We start from the raw sequence: 22,074 nt of genomic DNA on the forward strand, positions 1-22,074 counted from the left end.
TTTGATAATATGCAAAAATCACTACAAAATAGCAGTTTTTATCATCATTCCACAATATTCAATAAATGTACAATGAAAATTCAAATAATGGCAACTGGTCAATGAAAAATGAGCACAGGTTAGTTTTGAAGAAAGAAATGTATTACTTATAAGACTACAATCACTTTTAAAATTAAACTATAATTTGTACCTCTCCCAAAGAGAAATAATGTCGTGGAATGTGAGAATCAGGGTAAACATTTTCCAGGTACCAAGAGAAAGGTTTACATGACAGCTTTTGTCTTAATGTTTTGCGTGCTGTTATATCTCCATATTCAACCTTGGTAACACCTGTTAAATTAGAATCAAAGTATTGTAGATCATGAAACAAATGACTCACTTGAAGACAATTCCATCCAAATGACTAATTCATCTCTTATCCATCAATACTAACTGGCCTGTTGAATGTTTCCAGGACTTATCTATTTTGTTTCAGACTTCTAGCAACTATGCAGTTTATTTCTTAATTTTGAAGCAAAGTTACATTCAAATTATGTTTCAAATTTTGACATGAAATAAAAAAAACATAAGAATGCATTGGGCCCTTGGCAAGACAAACATTCTCTATCAATCTCTGAATATTCATTCTAAAAATGTTATTTCAAGAGTGATGGGGTAGAGAGGGAGATAAGGGAGTGATCAATTTCTTCTGTAACTACCAGGATTCTTGTTTGAAATGAAATTCTCACTTCAGGCCCCTCTGTTATTCTTCAAAGATAGGAGAGATAACCAGGACAAAAGCACAAAGAAAGAGTCATATGGGACAGTGTTACTGTACTAAAGTTCTAATCTTGCATTCAATCTGATCTTCACTACAGCAAGCCTTCATGTACAAAGAACCAGCTATAATATCATAGCAGCCTGGATTTTCTAATATAATCTTACTAATCAAGGACTGAAAGTGAAAAGGGTCTTCTCATGCCGACTGTGATTAAACTGAAAGCAACTAAAACTTTGAATAAATTAGTTCAATTTTGCTTTCTCATTTCTATTGAATTGCAAGATTATGGTGCTACCTATTGACAAGTACAAAGGTAGGCTTCAGTTTATTTAAAAAAAGAGCCCCTTATCAGTAGCCTATGACTTTATATTCTTCAGCCAAAGTTCTGGCTTTCATGTGCAGAATTCTTTTTATTCACTCACAGGATGTAGGCACCTTTGGCTATGCCAGCATTTATAGCTAATCCTTAATTGCTCAGAGAGCAGTTAAGAATCAACCACATTGTTGTGGTTCTGGAGTCACATATAAGTAAATGACAGTAAGGTCGCCACAGTCTCAGAGGATCATAGTCCCGCTCTCAGAGAGAGATGACTACTGGTGGTTTTACCTGAGAGTCACCATACCTCAGGCAAGGGGAGAAATTGAGAAGGTGGAACATTTATGGTCATCTCAGCTGGCACAGGAAGAATACATACAGCCACAGGATCCAACATACTAACAGTTTAGTATCTTTTTTTGAAGGGAATCTGCTCCAAGGTAAGTACTTCATTTTCAAGAGATCATACTTAAACTCATGGAGTACCACTGGTATTAGTGCTAGGCCTATTTATAATTTATAATAATGACCCTGATGAAGGAAGTTAAAAATCACACAACACCAGGTTATAGTCCAAGGTTTAATTGGAAGCACTAGCTTTCGGAGCACCGCTCCTTCATCAGGTGGTTGTGGAGGACACAATTGTAAGACGCAGAATTTATAGCAAAAGTTTACAGTGTAATGTAATTGAAATTATACATTGAAAAATACCTTGATTGTCTGTTGAGTCTTTCATCTGTTCGAATACCATGATAGTTTCACTACTTTCATATGTAAATCACAAAACTTTTTTTAAAAAAAAGTTACATTCTCAGGTTAACTGTAACAATAAGTGTCAGCCAGATAAGATGTTAAGATGTTGAAGGTGTTAGCCCTCCTGTGTTCCCTGTCTGTGCCATAATGTTTAGACTGATTCTAATCTAAAAAGTGAGCTAACAAGTCTTATATGAATTCATGCAGTTTTTGAGTTACGTTGTACTTTGCTCAAAAACTGCATGAATCCACGTAAGACTCTGTTAACTCACTTTTTAGATTAGAATCAGTCTGAACATTACAGCACAGACAGGGCTAACATCTTCAACATCTTAACATCTTATCTGGCTGACACTAATTGTTACAGTTAACCTGAGAATGTAACTTTTTTTTTAAAAAAGTTTTGTGATTTACATATGAAAGTTGTGAAACTATCATGGTATTCGAACAGATGAAAGACTCAACAGACAATCAAGGTATTTTTCAATGTATAATTTCAATTACATCACACTGTAAACTTTTGCTATAAATTCTGTGTCTTACAATTGTGTCCTCCACAACCACCTGATGAAGGAGCGGTGCTCCGAAAGCTAGTGGTTCCAATTAAACCTGTTGGACTATAACCTGGTGTTGTGTGATTTTTAACTTTGTACACCCCAGCCCAACACCGGCATCTCCAAATCGTGACTGATGAAGTGATTTACTGTACTATAGCCAAATTTGTTAATATTCAATGTTAGGCAGGAAAGTAGCTATGATGAGGATACAAACTTCTGCAAAAGGATACAATAAAGTTAGTGGGCAAAACATTTGGTAGATACGTGAAAATATGAGATTAATCACTTTTGCAGGCAAAATAGAAAAGCAAATGGAGAGAATAGACAGAAACTGGAGAATGCTGCAGTAGAGTGTTTTGGGTGTCTACATTCATGAATCATATGCACAGCATGCAATTAAGGCAGCAAATGGAAAGCTGGCCTTTATTCCAAGGGGGATGAAGTATAGAAGTAGCAAAGACTTGCTACAGGAGAACAAGGTATTGATGAAACCATTCGTGGAGTACTCTGTGCACGATACTAAAGGAGGGATATCCTTCCATCAAGACAGTCACAGAAGGTTTACCAGATTGATTGCTGGGAATGAAGGAGCTGACTTAAGAGGAAAGATTGAACAGATTGGGCCTATATTCATTGGAGTTCAAAAGAAGGAGAGGTGATCTGAGGGGGCTTGACAGATTAAATGCTAAGAGGATGTTTCCCCTTGTGTGGGTAACTAGAACTAGGGGCCAATGTTTCAAGTCCCCAGAGATGAGGAAGCAATTCTTCTTTCAGCGCGTCTTTAATTCTCTCTCCAGGCAAATACTGCTGGCTGGATATATTCAAGGCTGACTTAAACACATTATTGATCTCTACGGGTGTCGGGGACAAGCAGAAAAGTGGATTTAAGGTCATATCAGATCAACCTTTATTAACTGATCTTATGAACTGGTGAAACAGGCTTAAAGGCCTACTCCTGCTCCTACTTCTTTAATGGTCTTATGTCCTGTTATGGTTTCAGCTGCTTTTTTTGTTTGGAAATACATGATTACCACTCTTCTCTCAGAGTCCAGATTGCTAACTGTATCTAAAGTGGAAATTCTGCTCCATCTCAAGTATTCATCACCATGCAGCATACTGTGACAATAAATCTCTACACTGACTTCCCAAGGCTTATTAGTACCTTTGCACACAAAACAAAACTACATCTCAAGAATCTCCTGAATGCCCACAAACTGGCACAATTCACAGAAACTCACTCAGTTCTTTATGTGATCTGGGGGATTTTTGAGCATGAGCAGTTTCCATACAAATCTTTTTAATCCAGTGTAAAAATAAAAATGGAAATTCTATTTCACAGGATGAAAACATGATATCTGATGATCTTTTTGATAGGTATGGGAGATAGATGAATTGTACTTAAAAAAAAAGTCAGCCAAACCTAGCATAAATGATACTTCTGCACGTTGATCAAATGGGAATAAATTGGAGTAAAATTTGATGATATCTTCTACATTTTAAGCAACATTGACCCAGATTATTTGGTCCCAATATGATGCTTGATCATGGAGATCAATGTGCTGACTGACTTATGTGGCATTGCTTAAGAAGTCTGAACTTCTGATGGGCAATTCCCCTCCTTCTTACAGCAGTGAAGTTACAGTCACACAGGAAATGATGGACTGAAAAATCCTTGTCTGAGTACAGGACAACTACACAATTGACAATGTCTTTACTTGCACTGAATCCCACTCCTACCTGACACCTCACCAGCTTGACTCCGCTCTGTTCTGGCTAGCTTTCACTGTGTAACAAATATGTGAGGACCTGACCCAATGTTAACCCCTTCCAACTGCAACTTGACTCTACCAACCTAACTCTCACACTCTATTTAAACTTACTTTACGGCAGCTATTTCTTCAGATTCTTTTTGCTGTTCTCTGCTTAGATTTTTGCGCTCGAAATTCCAGCTGCTATATCAAGCTGCCTTTTTAAACCAAGTATCTTAGTAAGTGCTCAGTTTTCTATCTGATCAACACAGAACACAACGGTTCCAATGCTAATTGCATGATTTGAGCCACTGCTTTTCACAGATGGGTGAACTTGTGTAGTTCAGGGAAAATTGAACATTAGTGCTTGAATAATCTCCCAGAATGGAAGGTTTAGTTGCAGATTTCAGCTGAGGTTTCAAATTTGAGGCAACAGTATGTCCCAGAGGGGACTGTAAGGAGACACATAATACATACAATCCAGTTTGATAACCAACAACTCAACGGATCAATTGAGGAGAACTTGAAGAGGGCAACATATTTATTTCATAGAATCTGTATAGCATGGAAGTAGGTCTTTTGGCCCATCAAGTTCACAACATCCCACCAAAGAGCATCCAACCTAAATCCATGCTATCCCTGTAACCCCACATTTCCAATGGCTAACCCACCTAGTCTGCACATCCCTGAACACAATGGGCAAATTTAGAATGGCTAATCCACCACATCTTTGGACTGTGGGAGGAAACCAGAACACCTGGAGGAAACCCACGCAGACAGAGGGAGAATATGCAGACTCCACACAGACAAATGCGCAAGGGTGGAATCGAACCCAGATCCCTGGTGCTGTAAGGCAGCAATGCTAACCAGTCAGCCACCATGCTGCACTGATTTTTATCAGTGGAATAGTAAGTCCAGGTAGACTGAAGTACAAAAATAAGTTATGTTCGAAATAAAATTATCAATTTAATAAAAATTATTTTCTGATGTCAGTCTTCATGCAAAATAGAGTACACAGAGAATTTCTTGGCCCTATAATGCTGACTATATTTTAATATAAAGCACTAAGATCCAAGAAATCCTTAAAAACAGAAAATCAATCAGTATTGGAATGCATTTTATAGTTCCATATGGATTAACATTTTTTCTTTACATATCTTTATAGCAATTTAGGTTTGTAACATTCACAACAAAATATTCTGTAGTGATTTAAAAACAGAGATATAAATAGAATGAATTTTATTTGCTTTTATCTTCTGTACTTATTTGATAATACTTACCAGGTGATATAATGTAAAAGAAATTTTTGAAATCATCCATCCAGACCTCTGCGAGCCGCCTGTTGTTCTTATTTATTATCTGTCCAGTACCTCCAGGGAAAGTGTAAGGAGTAGCCTTACGGAACACGTGGCCGACGTGGGAGCAAGTAACTATTTCCAAAGTACCACCACACTGCCAGATCTAGAGGAAAGATGGTCCTTTCATTAAATAATACCTTCCATAATCATGGGACATCTCCCACATGTTTATTTTATCATAAACAGGTAAGTTTTGTAATGCAGTTACCATTCTAGTACAGGATTGCCTAAGATGTGAAAAAATACACATCACCATACCCTTACACCTTTAATTAACATTTTTAATAATAGAACTACACAAAGTTGATGTCTATACACCAGCTGTATGTTCAAGGCTATTCTTGACACTAGTAACCCAAATAGAATTGCTTGTGAATGTACTATTCAAACACGCTGTAAGTAGGCAGACAAGTGTCTCACTAAAAGTGCAAACTTTTTTCTGATCTTTAAAATAAAAAAAACAAAAGAATGAGATTTAGGTCTCCAAAGAAAGTCTAAGACTCAAAGTTAACAATGAAGGTAAGTTCATAACATAATAATTAAAACTATGAGACAGTCATGTTAGCCACAGAATATTTTAGTGAGTGACAGCAAGAGTCGGGGGGGGCGGGCGGGGGGAATGTTGGGGAAGGGAATGTTAAGTGCATGCGGGCGTGAGAAAATTTGCATTTACTATAGTGTCTTTTATAGCTGCATGATCTCCAAGTGTGCTTTACGGATAATGAAAACTTGAAGGTAGTAATTGTTGTAATGTTAGGAAATACAGCAGCCAATTATGGCAAACTATAAATAAATGACCAGATTATTTTTGTCATATCATCTGAAGATGAAACATTCATCAGATGGACAAGAGTATTTAGTGCTCTTTTTTAAAAGTGTCACGACGCATTTTACATCCATCTGAGAAGACAAGTGAGTCTTTGGATTATTATCTGATCAGGACAAAGATGGGAGTGAAGTGGACTGTAGTGATGTGTGCTGTATTGATAAGACAGTCCAGATTATGCATTTATTATAGGACTGGGGTTTGACTCCACAACCTAATGATTCGGAACACCACGATTGAGCTAAGATGGACACTCAAGAATTAGTACCACTGAGAAAGTTTCTAATCTTTAAGGAGCCAAAAATAGGTAAACCCTTTAAAATACCAACAGATAAGGAATAAAGTCCATGAGCATGAATATAAATCTTCTATCTTGTGCTAGTGAATAAGATTAAGCTGTTTGTTTTAAAAAAACACATTTTACTTACTCTGAAAGAAATTTCCAGGTTTTCTCCTCCCCATATATCCATGCCTGCATCATATGTTCCTATTAATTCAAAATAATCTCTGTCTATTGAGAACAGTCCTCCTGCCATGGTGGGAGTTCTAAAGACAAAATGTTAAAATTGATAAAGTTAATGAGCTTTTTTAAACCTGACCTGGAGGAACAAATAGGTCAGAAGGTTGTGTGGAACCCAGAAATTCGGACTCCTACACACAATCTTTGAGTTTTACAATCACAACACACTGGGCTTCCAGCTGCAGAGGGGAGAAGAATAACGAAGCCTGCAAGACCAAGCGACGGGACACATTCTCAGAGGGAAAAGAAAACCGATTTGAAGCTTCCTGGTTGGAACGGCACTTTGAGAGAAGTCATGGGATGGTGGGAGGGTGCCCAAAAGTGGAGGTTTCTCAGGCTGCCAACCTAGATTAGGAGGAGATTGTAACAACACTGATGTAAATCCACCAAGCCCTTGCCACGAAGCACCTACTGAGTTTGCTGATCAACTGAAGGGAAAGCTGTAAAGCAGAATGCCAGTGAGGTTTGGTGCTTTATCTTATCTAGGGAATCAACCAAATACCTTTGCTAAGTGTTGACTTTTCACCTTTAGGCCTCAACTGAAGTCAGATATGGTATGGTTTAAAAGATGGTTTGAGTTGGGGAAAAAATTGTTTTTAGGCTTGGAACCATGCAATTCCATTTCAAACACCTCAACAGCACTTCCAATCAGCCACAAGACTCAAATTCTATTATTTTTTACATATACAAATTTTGCTCCCCCAAATACTCTTAATGGAAAATAATACATTTTTCTAAAATCACTTGCATTCTTAGACTTGAAGTAAATTTAAAGTAACTCCTCTTTTTGGGTGACCAACTCTTTTCTGCCAACACATCAATTGTAAACAGTTTATAGTCCGTCAAACATTAAAGCATTGTTTGGAATCATACTATGACTCTAATTCTCCAATCTTTCATAGGCTGCAAGGCTACTCAGTTCACACAGCTTGTTTGTAAAACATAAGAGTTCAGTTTTATTTTCTATATTTAGTTTACTAACATTTTTCCTTTTGTTATTCTCCTATTTGAAGTAGTTTCATTAAACTTTGATGTATGTGTTCATGGTAGAGCTTGAGGTTTACTACAGTTTGAAATTGCCTATATAATTAATGCATTCAAGATATCTGCTAAATAATCAGAAAAGATTCTATGACTGTCATGATGAACCAGCAAGTTTATCTGGTGACTACCGGTCTCACCAAGCGAGGATGATTGTGGGGAAGACCTGTCCTGATTCCTCACGGCCAATGACGTCATGGATCAACATCTGTGTGACACTCTTCACTACTTGCCAATAGCCAATCGTGTTTACTATCCATGACAATCCCCAAACTGAAGGTGTGAATGGCGAGAAGAGCAGGATCAAACATGCTGTGATGTCTTGGTAGTTAAATTGCTAATTATTGTGGAGTAAGCCTTGGTGGTGAACAGTAAGATTTGATTGGATAAAGTATCAAAATGCACCTAGTACCAGAAGAACTTTACCTGGGCAAGGAGAAATATTTTGAATGGAGAAAAAATAAGAGAAAATGAGTAAGTAGAAAAAATGACGCAATTTTTTTTTTAAGAAAGTGTTTTCTTGCTGTTGATTAAATTAAAATGTTAAGTTCAAAACAAACACATGGCCTCATGCATTTTTTATTTAGAAGCCTTATTAAAGGAATGTTTAAATGATATTCCCAGTTCTTGGACGCAGTCAGAGGTCACAAGGTCTCCAGGCAGCAGCGGAGCCTGTCGTGATACTTGAGTGTACAGTTTAAATTTGTTTTAGTTCCGGTTTTTCTTCAGTTCTTTGATGCAGTTGGAAAGGTCATGAGGCCACATATTTGGGCGGGTGCTTTACCCAAAACACTACTCAGGTAGTGTCTCCCACCCATCCTCCCCAAACAAAAAAAAGTTATGTGCGTCAGTTGGTGAGAGGATTCGTGTTTGTTTTTATGTTTCATTTGTTTTTTATCTGGCAGTCTATTTTGGAATTTAGAATAGCGGGAATGGAGGTTAGGGCAGTTGAATGTTCCTCCTGCAATATGTGGGAGGTAAGGTTCTCCTCCAGTGTCCTTGCTGACTTCATTTGTGGGAAGTGCACCCAACTCCAGCTCCTCGAGAATCGTGTTAGGGAACTGAAGCTGGATGAATTTCAGATCATTCTGGAGGCGGAGAGGGTTATTGAGAGGAGTTACAGGGAGGTAGTTACTCTACAGCCATGTGAAGAAGATAGATAGGTTACCGTCAGGGGTAGGAAAGGGAACCGGCAGGCAGTGCAGGCATCTCCTGTGGTGTTCCCCTCAATGACATATATACTGTTTTGTATATGATTTGGGGGAATGACTTACCCGGGGTAAGCAATTGGGCACAGGTCTCTGGTGCAGAGTCCGTCCCTGTTGCTCAGAGGGGAAGGGGGAAGAGGAGCAGAGCAGATCGTGGTCCACATAGGCCACCAATGACATAGATAGGAAGAAAGGTGGGGATCTGAGCTAGGTTGGAAGCTTAGAGCTAAAATGAACAGAGTTGTTATCTCTGGTTTGTTGTCCGTGCCAGATGTTAGTGAAGCGAGGAACAGGGAGAGCGTGGAACTGAACACACGGCTGCAGAGATGGTGCAGGAGGGAGGGTTTTGCATTCTTGGATAATTGGAGCTCTTTCTGGGGAAGGTGGGACCTTTACAAACAGAATGGTCTTCACCTGAACCAGAGGGGTACCAATATCCTGGGGTGGGGGGGGGGGGTGGGTGGGTATTTGCTAATGCTCTTCGGAGGGGGGTTAAACTAATGCAGCAGGGGGACGGGAACCTGAATTGTATTTCCAATGTATAGGAGGAGGTTCAGGGTAGTGAGGTCAGAGATAGGTCTACAAGGTCGCGAGAGGGCAGTGGCAATCAGGATGCTGGTTTGAAATATGTGTACTTCACTGCCAAGAGCATTCGGAATAAGGTGGGTGAACTAGCAGCACGGATTGGTACCTGGGATTTCGATGTTGTGACCGTTTCAGAGACATGGCTAGAGGGGAGATAGGAATGGTTGTTTCAGATTCTGGGATTTAGATGTTTCAGCAAGAATAGAGAAGATGGTAGAGGGATGGGGTGGGCGGGGGGGAGGTGGCATTGTTAATGAAGGGTAGTATTGCACCAGTTGAGATAACGCCTGAGGACTCATCCACTGAGGTAGTTTAGACTGAGGTTAGAAATAGGAAAGGAGAGGTCACCCTGTTTGGAGTTTTCTATAGCCTCCGAATAGTTCCAGGAATGTAGAGGAAAGGATAGCAAAGATGATTCTCGACAGGAATTAGAATAACAGGGTAGTTGTTATGGGGGACTTCAACTTCCCCAATACTGACTGCGAATACTATAGTTCAAGTAATTTAGATGGGTCAATGTTTGTTCAATGTGTGCAGAAGGGTTTTCTGACACAGTATGTAGACAGGCCAACAAGGGGTGATACCATATTGGATTTGGTACTGGGGAATGAACTCAGCTGGGTGTTAGATTTGGAAGTAGGTGAGCACTTTGGTGATAGTGACCATAATTCGGTTATGTTTACAATAGCAATGGGCAGGGATAGGTATATACTGTAGGGAAAGATGTATAACTGGGAGAAAGGCAATTATGGTGTGATTAGGCAAGATTTACAATGCATAGGATAGGGAAGGAAACTGCAGGGAATGGACTCTCTTGAAACGTGGCGCTTATTCAAGGAACAGCTACTGAGAGTCCTTGGTAAGTATACACCTATCAGACAGGGAAGTAGTTGTCGAGAGAGAGAGAGCCATGCTTTACTAAAGAACTTGAAGCTTTTGTCAAGAGGAAGACAAAGGCTTATGTGAGGATGAGGCGCGAAGGCTCAGTTAGGGGGCTTGAGAGTTCCAAGTTAGCCAGAAAAGCTCTAAAGAGAGGATTAAGGAGAGCCAGGAGGGGATGAGAAGTTGTTGGCGGATAGAATCAAGGAAAACCCTGAGGCCTTGTTTAGGTATGACGGGAATAAAAGAATGACTAGAGTAGAATTAGGGCCAATCAAAGACAGTAGTGGAAAGTTGTGTGTGGAATCCGAGGACATAGGGGAAGCACGTAATGAATACTTTTCATCAGTATTCACACTGGAAAAGGGCAATGTTAGTGAGAATACAGACATACAGACTACAAGATTAGATGGGATTGAGGTTGACAAAGAGGAGGTTTTAGCAATTTTGGAAGATCTGAAAATAGATAAGACCCCAGGGCCGGATGGGATTTATCCTCTGATCCTCTGGGAAGCCAGGGCGGAGATAGTTCAGCCTTTGGCTTCGATCTTTATGTCATCATTGTCGACAGGAGTAGTGCCAGAAGACTGAGGGATAGCAAATGTTGTTCCCTTGTTTAAGAAGGGGAGTCGGGATAACCCTGGTAATTATAGGCCAGTGAGCCTTACTTCAGTTGTGGGTAAGGTGTTGAAAAAGGTTGTAAGAGATAGGATTTATAATCATCTGAAAAGGAATAATTTGCTAAAGGATTGTCAACACAGGTTTGTGAAGGATAGGTCTTGATCACTGACCTTAATAAGCTCTTTGAGGAGGTGACAAAATAGGTGGATGAAGGTAAGGCGGTTGATGTGGTGTATATGGACTTCAGAAAGGCATTTGATAAGGTTGCAAAAATAAGGAGTTTCGAGATTGAAGGTGATTTAGCAGTTTGGATCAGAAATTGGCTAACTGAAAGAAGACAGAGGGTGGTGCTTGATGGGAAATGTTCATCCTGGAGCTCAGTTACCAATGGTGTGCCATGAGGATTTGTTTTGGGGACACTGCTGTTTGTCATTTTTATAAATGATCTGGAGGAGGACAGAGAAGGATGGATTAGTAAATTTGTGGATGACACTAAGGTAGGTAGAGCTGTGGATAGTGCCAAAGGATGTTGTGGGTTACACTGGGACATAGACAAGATGCAGAGCTGGGCTGAGAAGTGGCAAATGGAGTTTAATGCGGAAAAGTGTGATGTAGTTCAATTCGGAAATAGTAACAGGAATACAGAGCACTGAGCTAATGGAAAATTCTTGGCAATGTAGATGAACAGAGAGAGAGATCTCGGTGTCCAGGTGCATAAATCACTAGAAGTTGATTGGGTTGTTAAGAAGGCACATGGTGTGTTTGCGTTTATTGGTAGGGGGATTGAGTTTCGGAACCACGAAGTCATGCTTCAGCTGTAATAGACACCGGGCGAAAGTGAGGACTGCAGATGTTGGAGATCAGAGTCAAGATTAAAGTGGTGCTAGAAAAGTACAGCAGGCCATCAGCATCCGAGGAGCAGGAAAATCGAAGTTTCCTGCTCCTCAGATGCTGCCTGACCTGCTGTGCTTTTCCAGCACCACTCTAATCTTGTAAAAGACACTGGTAAGGCCACACCTGGAGTTGCTTGCAGTTCTGGTCACCTCATTATAGGAAGGATGTGGAAGCTTTGGAAAGGGTTCAGAGGAAATTTACTAGGATGCTGCCTGGTATGGAAGGAAGGTCTTATCAGGAAAGGCTGAGGGAACTGAGGCTGAGAGGTGACTTAATTGAGACGTATAAGATAATCAAACGGTTAGATAGAGTGGACAGTGAGAGCCTTTTTCCTTGGATGGTGAAGGCTAACACGAGGGGACATAGCTTTAAATTAAGAGGTGATAGATTTAGGACAGATAACAGGGATAGTTTCTTTACTCAGAATAGTAGGGGCATGGAATGGCCTGCCTGCAACAGCGTTGACTCACCGATGTTAAGGGCATTTAAATGGGCATTGGACATACATATGGATAATAATGGAACAGTATAGGTTAGATGGACATCAGACTAATTTCGCAGGTCGGCGCAACATCAAGGACCGAAAGGCCTATACTGCGCTGTATCGTTCTATGTTAGTGAAAGTGCAGATTTAAATGCAATTATCCCATAGCCATTCTAACAATTATATAATCATCAACATGCTACAGGGTGTTCAGTATGTTCATAATATTTAATTGCCCGTATTTTAGTCATATTCTCAGAACATTTATCTTACCAGGAATTTTATTAGAATTTAAAGTTTCCCTTGCAAGTCATTTTTAGTTGAACAGCTATAATTCCTTCTAATAGGTGAAGCACAAAGATTTTTATTTCCATTCTTGTACATGAATAGACAGCATTTTAATTAGAATCACAGAAATGTTACAGTACAGGATGCAGCAGTTCAATGTTTGCACCAGTTTGTTAAATGATCATCACTACCTGATGCAACCTTCTGCTTTAGTCCCACATTATTTTTATTCAACTAATCATTGAATGCTTCGATTCTACCCATCTCCACCACACGTCCTAGCTCTGCCAGTAAAAATGTATTTCCTCACTTTACCTTGCCTCTTTTGTAGACCACGTTAAATCTATGCCCTTATGCTTGTTCCTTGAACAAGCAGGATCAGCTTGACCCCATCTATTCTATCCATCCCACTGACAATTTTGAAAATGTCTAACAGATCTCCTCCCTGATTCTCTCCAAGGAGAGCACTTAATAGTGGAAATTCTTAAAGCCTGACTTCAAATAAATTACAATGAGAAACTATTGACTGTGTAGGTATTGCAACTCGTAAACTGACCATTTATTAGCTTTTGCTCTACTTGTGAAACTTGTTAATTTTATTTCAACTGATCTATACTTGTTCCTAACATTCCTTTTGTCAGCACATGCAAATAAGCAGACACGACAGACATTTTAAGTCATGTTTTCAAGTTGAATGATTCCAAACATGAACAGCAAAATAATTTTCAAAGTTCCTATTGCTAATCACATCGGCATACCCAATAATTTTTGAATGCTCCACTCACATTACCTACTTACCTAACTGGAATAGTTCTGTCTCCTTTCCTCCTATCCATTTCTCGCTGAGGTACAGGATACCAGCGGAAGTTCAATTTCCAATTAAATCCACCATAGGTCATGTCTGACCCTGCCATGTACTCAAACGTGTCATCGCTAATCACATCAATTATTGGGCACACCACAGTACTCCTGATGAAACAAAAGCAGGTTTAAGAAAGCAGAAAATGGAGTAAAATAAATATACTTCATAGATGTGATACGGCATTGAAAGGATACAGTAAAAAGAAGTCAAAAAGTTAAATTCTCTTTTCAGGGACGAATCAACATATCAGGGATTATTTCAAGTTTACTTAAGCATTCAGTGTTTTTAGTATTTTAACTTTGCAAACACGTTTCTTTCTCATATTGCCAATAAACTCTTATTAACATATTCCGTGAAGAGACAGAGAGCATTAGCAGTCCACTACTGGACGAGTACAAAAATTAATTTAAATGACCAACAAAATGTGGCATCGCTTTCAAACAGATGATACAAACGTTTAGCAGTTACCCTCCATTTAGCGTACCGGGATAAGAATATCACATCTCAGGATGGATGTACTGGCGTGCTTAAAGAGAGGAATGAGGAAAATGGGCAAAGTGTTATGGTTTTAAGAGAAAACAGAGGACACAGGAAGCTGCTCAATGGATCTCTCTCAGAAAGCTGCTCTCTGTGCAGCTGACATTGGCGCATGCACAGAATGGCATAGAGATTTTAGTGCAGACATTGGTGCACGTGCAGAACGAAGCCCGCGAAACAATCACTTGCTAGAATTGCGCTGCGAAGACACAAGCGTTTTTGAAAATAGCATTCCTTAATTCCTCAGCGACGTTATAAGTTATCCAAGAACTATCTGCACATTCCTTATTTGATAGCTGTACAGGAAATAAGGATGCATCAAAACCTTTTAGGAAAACATGGAATGTCATTATTACCTTACGTACCAGCTGATAATTAATTGAAGAAACCATAATTTGAAAGACAGAAGGATATTTTTGATTTTCACCAATTTTCTTAGACATGATGAAAAGCAGCTGTAAAGTTGTTTCATGACAGTGAGGGATGATGTAGCTATTGCAATATTGATGGTGGATTAACTTGTGTGCCAATCAGATTAAGGTTTCATGAGCAAGAGATTTGACAGCCCAACCTATGTGAATGCAAAAATGGGCTTCAGATGGTAAAGACAATACATTCCTTATTATTGATGAGCCAGAAAAAAAAAGGAAAAAGAAATGACTGAACTGGATTACTATGTTCGTTTCAAAGATCTCTCCAGATTATAAAACCAATTCCACTTCATCCAACACTGGGTTCACAGACTATTAAATAAATCTTTCTGCTAATAGATAAAGTGTCTAGTTACATGAATTCTAAATTTAATAACATGTGGGAATGTCATTTTGAGAACCAGCCTCTACTACTGGTCTATCAGTCATTGGCTTGAATCACTATTACCATAACATAAAAATGGATAGAATAATATTACATATTAAAATATATTAATGTGAAAATAGCCTTTATTTCTCCTCACTTACGAGTTTGGCAGAATATTTATGAAATAAAATCTCAGTTATTGGAAAAGCATTAGATAACCGGGTGCCTAAGGAAGAAAGTTAGTTCAGTTTCTTTTAATACATTGCTTCTCACATTGAATAATGTTAGAACAAAATGCAGGCCAACATAGGACCTAGTCCAAATAGGAATGTCCTATGTTAAGAATCAAATGTCCATCTAACATTCACGAAGGGAGGTTAAAAACTATTAATGAATCTTCTAAATGTTAGCATCTTAATAAGAAGGCTGGTACACAAGAACCTTTAGGGTAGAGGGTAATTTGCACAGATAGCATAGAATCATAGAGATGTACAGCACAGAAACAGACCCTTCACTCCAACTTGTCCATGCTGACTAGATATCCTAAATTAATCTAATCCCATTTGCCAGCACTTGGCCCATATCCCTCTAAACCTTTCCTATTCATATACCTATCCAAATGCCTTTTAAATTAACGGAAAGAAAGAATAAGTAATGTAATTTTCAAAATACTGCAGGTTGCTATTAATAGTGTATTGCAAGGACTTGTACTCAGCCTTAGCTATTTACAATTGATATCAATTGCTCAGACAAAACAACAAAAGTATCCAAGCCTGCTAACAATACAACACTGGATAGAGTGCAAACTGTGAGAAGGACAAAAACAGGCTGCAAAGAGATACAGATAGGTGACATGAGCGAGCAACAAGGTGGCAGATGGATTATAATGTGAAGCAGCATGGACTTATGCATTTTGGTAGTGAGAACAGAAAACCAGAATTCAGTTTCATGCCTTCTAAAAAAATAATGTTAATGTTTAATGGGATTTCGGCATATTCACACAAGGACAGAGAAAATTAATCTCAGGTACAGCCAGCAAGTAGGAAGACATTGAGGAGAATTAGAAACAAGAAATCTTGCTATAATTGTCTCATTTTATATGGAATAGTTTGGTCTCTATACTTGAAGGAACTGACATTTTGCATTGCAGACAAGGTTCACTACATTGGCTGCTGGGACGAAAACTATGTCCTATAACAAGACTAGGGAAAATTGCATCTACATTCTCAGTTTTGCTCCTTGGAGTAATCTTCAAGTGCACAGAACACAAAAGTTATCATTCAGTATTTAGGCAGTATTTGTAGCAATCATAAATTCTGGGCTGACAACTGGATTTTGATCATTTTCCATGTGAATTTGCAATAGAGAATATGCTGCACTTGATCAGGTATCTACCAAAGCCTTACTTTCATAGCAATACTTCTTCCCTCAACTTGTCCAGTTTTACTTTTATTGAAATCTCACCTTCATGTTTTGGATCAATCTTTGATTACAGATGCCTCCAAGGTATTCAGTTCCTTAAATCATTGCCTTTTCCAGCATTCAATGTGTATGTCACCACATGCATTCCCTCAACCGGATTCTTTACAAAGGATGATTACTGGCTGTGTCAGGTACTTGAACACAATAGCTCAAGCTCAAAACAAAAGTAAGACGGTGCTTCAACTGGAGCTTGTCCCCTCAATCGATTTATTTTTCCTTCTCTTCTGTTCTCTTTTGTATTGTTTCTTTTTCTCAGCTTTGGACTCCTGGTCTCAATGCACCCTCGGACTCCCGGCCTCTGAATCCTCAGCGTGGAGTTGGTGAGGCATCCTCGCGGTCTGGAGTGGCAGTCTCTCAGCCCAGCTTGGCATGGCATGGCAGTCTCTCAGTGGTCTGTGGTCTTTTGGCCTAGCATGGCCTCAGCATGGACTTCTGGCCTCAAGGAGATTCCAAAGTGGTCTCCCAGCCTTGAGCACCTCAAGGTGAAGACTGGCGCAGATTGGAGGCTAGGTGGGACTGGGTGGGAAGAACTGTTGTTCTGAACTTATTTCTCTACTTGTCTAATTTATTCCTACTATCTAGAATGCTGGACTTTTGAATTATTTATTTTTCTAATATATTTCCTAAAAACTTGTACTGAAGAATCTGCATCTAGGTACCCTGAACCTAAGATGATGCTGTAAATGGAGACTTGTAAATTTTTCACTGTACTCATTTGAGTACATCTGACATAAAGCTAATTCAGTAATTCAAGTCAAGTGGTGGGCCATACAAGCAAGGGCATACATAATCAGGTGATGGGTGGAGAATTGCACAGGATAACTCATTACAGCTGACAATGAGAAACTCTGAAATTTCCCTAGATTGATATTTATCCAATGTTTGATAAAACTAAACTCATTGTTTTTAAAATTGCAATCCCTATGTTGGCAGGTGTAAATACTTATCTGACAAACTGGTGATGAATTTGTCACTGCATATTTTTAAACATCCACTGATTAAAAAAAAAATGCTGGATGTCCAACTATTCGTATATCTTTTCTTAGACCCGAAAAGGGTCATTGACTTGGATACTTAACACTGTTTCTCTTCAGAATCTGCCTGATCTGTTGAGTATTTCTGGAACTCCTGTTTTTAATTTTAGATTTCCACTTTGTGCAGTCATATACTCACCCTAGAATGGGTGATTTCAAGACTGGGGACATATTTTTAAGATGAGAGGAGAAAAATTTATAAAGACATGAAAAGCATTTTGTTTTTAAACCAGAGTGATTTACGTGTGGAATGAACTTCCAGAGGAAGTGGATGACATGAGTACAGTTACAATGTTGAAAAGACATTTAGATAAGTACATGAATAAGAACCATTTGGAGGAATATAGGCTAAGCCCATTCAGGTGTGATTAGTTTAGTTTGGGATTATGATCAGCATGAACTGGTTGGACCGAAGGACGTGTTTCCGTGCTGTATAACTCTACAAAAGCCAGTGTTCCTGGATGTTTTTGTGCCTATATACTCTCAATCAGTGATAAAGATTGAAATTGGCTCTCTCTTTACAGGCTGCGTTTGCCTTTTGAATCAGGTTCTATGCAGATCGAATATCTCTAACTTAATCCTTGATTCAAATACAAACTAAAATATCCAATCAGCATCAAGAGCATAATAAGGTAGTATCCTCTGTGCATGCTAAATTATGATTACAAATTTTAATAGCACAAGAATCAGTCCTTCAGGTTACTAGGTCTAGGGTAGATGCTAAAAATTAGAGCCAGTCTTGAGGAGTGAATCTAGCAAAACCTTCCTCACTAAAAGGGTGGGGGTATAAGTTTGGAATGTTTTTTTCCAAAACTGGTGACCGATGCTTGAATATAGTTAAATTTAAAACTGGAAATTGACAAAGTCTTATTGACCATATGGATTGAGCAATATGGACAAAACGAAGGACCCGATACCCAGCATGAGCAAAACTAATGTAGTGTACAAAATCCCATGCAAGGACTGCACAAAACACTATATAGGACATACAGGAAGACAGCTAACGATCCGCATCCACGAACATCAACTAGCCACGAAACGACACGACTAGCTATCCCTAGTAGCCACACACGCAGACGACAAGCAACATGAATTTGACTGGGACAACACTACCATTATAGGGCAAGCGAAACAAAGAACAGCCAGGGAATTCCTAGAAGCATGGCACTCATCCACAAACTCCATCAACAAACACATAGACCTGGACCCAATATACCGGCCACTACAGCGACCGGCTGAAACTGACAACCGGAAGCAGCAGGGACAGGCCACTATAAATGCCAGAGGAAACACCACAGAAGTGCTTCATAGGAGGGTCCCAAGCACTGAGGATGTCACCTAGACAGGGGACGAAACGTTTGCAACAAAAACTTCCAGCTCGGCGAACAGAACCACAGCAACGAGCACCCGAGCTACAAATCTTCTCACAAACTTTGAATATGAACAAAGATGGTGTGTGGATTTATTGAACGACAAAACAGGTTTGATGGGCTAAATTGTTTATTCTGTTCAATTTAACTCAGTTGAGATACTGTGTTCTACATTTGTATTTTTATACTATGAGCCCAAGGGATTAAATCAAGATTAAACCAATTAAACCTAACAAAAGCTAATTAAAGCAAGTAAGGCAGATGCTGGAGGTCTGAAATAAAAAGAAAGTGCTAGAAAAATTCAGCCAATCTGGCAACATCTGACAGAAACAGAGTTATGTTGAATACAACATGATTTTTACTTGGAAAGCAACAGTTCTGTTTTTTTCATGGCAGATGTTGCTAAAGTTGCTAAGTTTCTCCAGCACTGTTTTTATTTCAAACTACATTTATATGCATGACTTTAAAAAATACATGTTACGGAATAAGAGAGTGGTATTAGTAGTTTAAGGGTTGTGAAGAGATATTAACTGAAGATAGCAACAAGCAAATGAAGACTTTACTAGAAAGAAACAAATACAGCCAAAGTTCCTTGTTAAAGAGACAAGGAATGTTAAAGTGGAAACAGGATGATGCTTCATTGAGTTTTGGAGTATCTCTTAAAAGGATGTTGGGAGGATAAAGGGTTGAATCTATATGTATGATATGTGGGATAAGACAATTTTGCACAGTTCTTGTATAGTATATAGTTCAATAATGTTTCCTTCTTGTATGTAAGAAACTTTGATGTTCTTTGGCTGAAATTACACTGGCAGCCTCTTATGAATACGGTGACTGACCACCAACAATAAACAAGCTCCAAAAATAAAACTTATTGTCTACCAGGTGGCACTCTAGAATCTGATCTGCCCAGTATGAACACACAGTCCATCACAACTTTATTGTGAGAAATCCAAAAGGAAAAGGGAATAAAACCTAAGAAAGTAGGACTATTAAAAAAAGATTTAAAATAATATAAATCTGGAAATAAATCACTATAGAGTACATTTATCTTTTTTAAAATTCTGTAAATTATAGCACAGTTCACAAAGCTGAGAATCTGGGACACCAGGTGTAGCAAATATCCTAAAAAGCTAAGGAAGCAACACAAAGTAGTTGGTATGAAGGACGCCTAAATGAAGTTACTAAATAAGCAGATTAGAAAATCCTCATAATTATTTAAAAATTTTGAATGTGCTCAGCCTGGCAATTCGCTCCAATAAAATGGACATTAAAAATAAATGCAGGAAATATTTTGGTCAGACAAAGTGAAATCTTATATCCTTGAAGCTTGTTTTTACTAATTTTATTTTTAAACAACACCTTAAAAATATAAGATGCAACAGTATGCACTGAACACAACAGTAACAGAAATAGGAGATGCCAAAATTAAACACAACACCTCATAGACTTAAGCTGGCAGCAATGTGCCCTCTAAGCTGCGTGGATACCCAAATGGTCACACTAAGAATTCATACATTTCAACTCATTCTTCGAAATTCTAGAGAAAGTTGGCCTAGTCTGTAATCAATGCTCATTGAAAAATCTCAAGAAAAGCCTAGTGATTAGTTGGGGAAATGTCTGTTGCCCTCCTCCTATGGAAATTGTATCCTTCCTTAGATAAGGAGATTAAAACTATACATAATGTTCCAGGAGCAATCTCACCACATCTTCCGTGCAAATTAAGCACAAGCTGATCTCTAAGGTAAATAAAACAAAGAATTGCAGTCTAGAAATCTGAAAATAACAAAACTTGAAAATTGCTGGAGAAACTCAGCAGGTCTGGCAGCATCAGTGGAGAGAAAATATCGTTAATGTTTTTGACTCCAGTGACCCTTCTTCAGAACATACAAAAAAACTGGCTGGCTATACATCACAGTAATTGAATTCATAAAATAATTCATTCAATATCCAGTGCAAGCTCACTCTTTGTTTTCTGATTACTGTGTACGTTTACAGTGTTATTAATATTTGAAGCTCAACTGAAACTCTAATCATAGTGCTTTTATAGAAATTATTTTTACCTGTCCAGTTTAATCCTTGCTAGCAGTGGTTCTAGCCAGCCCTGAGTGCATTCACAATGTGCATCCAAGAATGTGATCACTTGTCCTGTAGAAGCCGCTGCTCCTTTCAGTCTTGCTCGGATCAAACCAGAACGTTGTTCCATGCGTAAAATTTTAATAGGTACTTGCAATTTCTTCACATATTTCTCTAATGGCTTGTTCAAAAAATCTGAAAAATAATGCAATTATGTTCAGCTGAAAATGTTCAAAATTACCTTTGAAAATAATTTTAAAACTAACAATTCTGCAGCAGTGCACAAATAAAGCAGTACGTTTTGACAAGATTTGATGAAACTGTTAAATAACGTTTAACTGACATTTGAATACTTTCAAATATCAAAGTTGAGTTTCTACAAAGAATTCATGAATAGAATTCCAAAGAAGAATTAAAAATTGTTGATTCAGAAATGAGTTCTTTATTGCAACGCGATGCTGAACTGGCCACTGTATCCTCTATACAGCTTTCAAACTGGCGCATCAAAACCTTTACACTAGAACTGATTTGCAGTGAATGTGCTCAATTCATATTGGCTGTAACATGCCAGCTGTAAAGTGACCACAAACATCATTTGCTATCAAACTCTCATTGCCATGTAAAAAACTGCCTCAATCCAGTTTACAAAATGCATTGAAAACTGATATCTACCAAGAATAAACAAATTTCTATATTGTTTGATACCGAGCCACTGAACCAAACAGGTGTGTTTACTTGATTAAATCAAGAACTGCAGATGCTGGAAATCTGAAAAACAGTAGTTGCTGGAAAGAAAGCAGAATCAATATTCTGAAGGGTCACTGCACTACCAGAGCTGTTGAGTTTCTCCAGCAATTTGTTTCTGTTTCATATTTCCAGCATCCAACACTTAATTTAAATTTGCTGTTTACCATGAATCCATTTAAATTAACTTTGACTTCAAACGTTTAAATTGCAAACCAGTTATAAAGCCTAGTTTTAGCAGAAATTGCCTGGCGATCATAGTTATCCACTGAAATTGGTTGCATGATTGCAAGAAATTTCGCATCACAATGTGGGTGAGAGTCACCAGTCCTT

The 22,074-nt window shown here is 38.5% G+C and overlaps 1 protein-coding gene across 1 annotated transcript in view; it reads right to left on the minus strand.

Annotated features, from left to right (window-relative positions):
* The window catches only part of galnt1 (UDP-N-acetyl-alpha-D-galactosamine:polypeptide N-acetylgalactosaminyltransferase 1), a 156,722-nt gene that overhangs the window by 6,601 nt on the left and 128,047 nt on the right, over window positions 1-22,074 (minus strand). Inside the window, exons 5-9 of the mRNA XM_043690049.2 lie at window positions 20,985-21,192; window positions 13,637-13,807; window positions 6,747-6,864; window positions 5,415-5,595; window positions 191-330 (exon numbers count right to left, since the gene is read on the minus strand). Of these exons, the coding sequence (XP_043545984.1) occupies window positions 191-330; window positions 5,415-5,595; window positions 6,747-6,864; window positions 13,637-13,807; window positions 20,985-21,192 (818 nt within the window). The remainder of the gene's footprint in view (window positions 1-190; window positions 331-5,414; window positions 5,596-6,746; window positions 6,865-13,636; window positions 13,808-20,984; window positions 21,193-22,074) is intronic.

The sequence above is a fragment of the Chiloscyllium plagiosum genome, unplaced genomic scaffold (assembly GCF_037043375.1).
Source record: "Chiloscyllium plagiosum isolate Xiang-an unplaced genomic scaffold, Cpla_swu_hap1 HiC_scaffold_5, whole genome shotgun sequence".
Classification (NCBI taxonomy): domain Eukaryota; kingdom Metazoa; phylum Chordata; class Chondrichthyes; order Orectolobiformes; family Hemiscylliidae; genus Chiloscyllium; species Chiloscyllium plagiosum.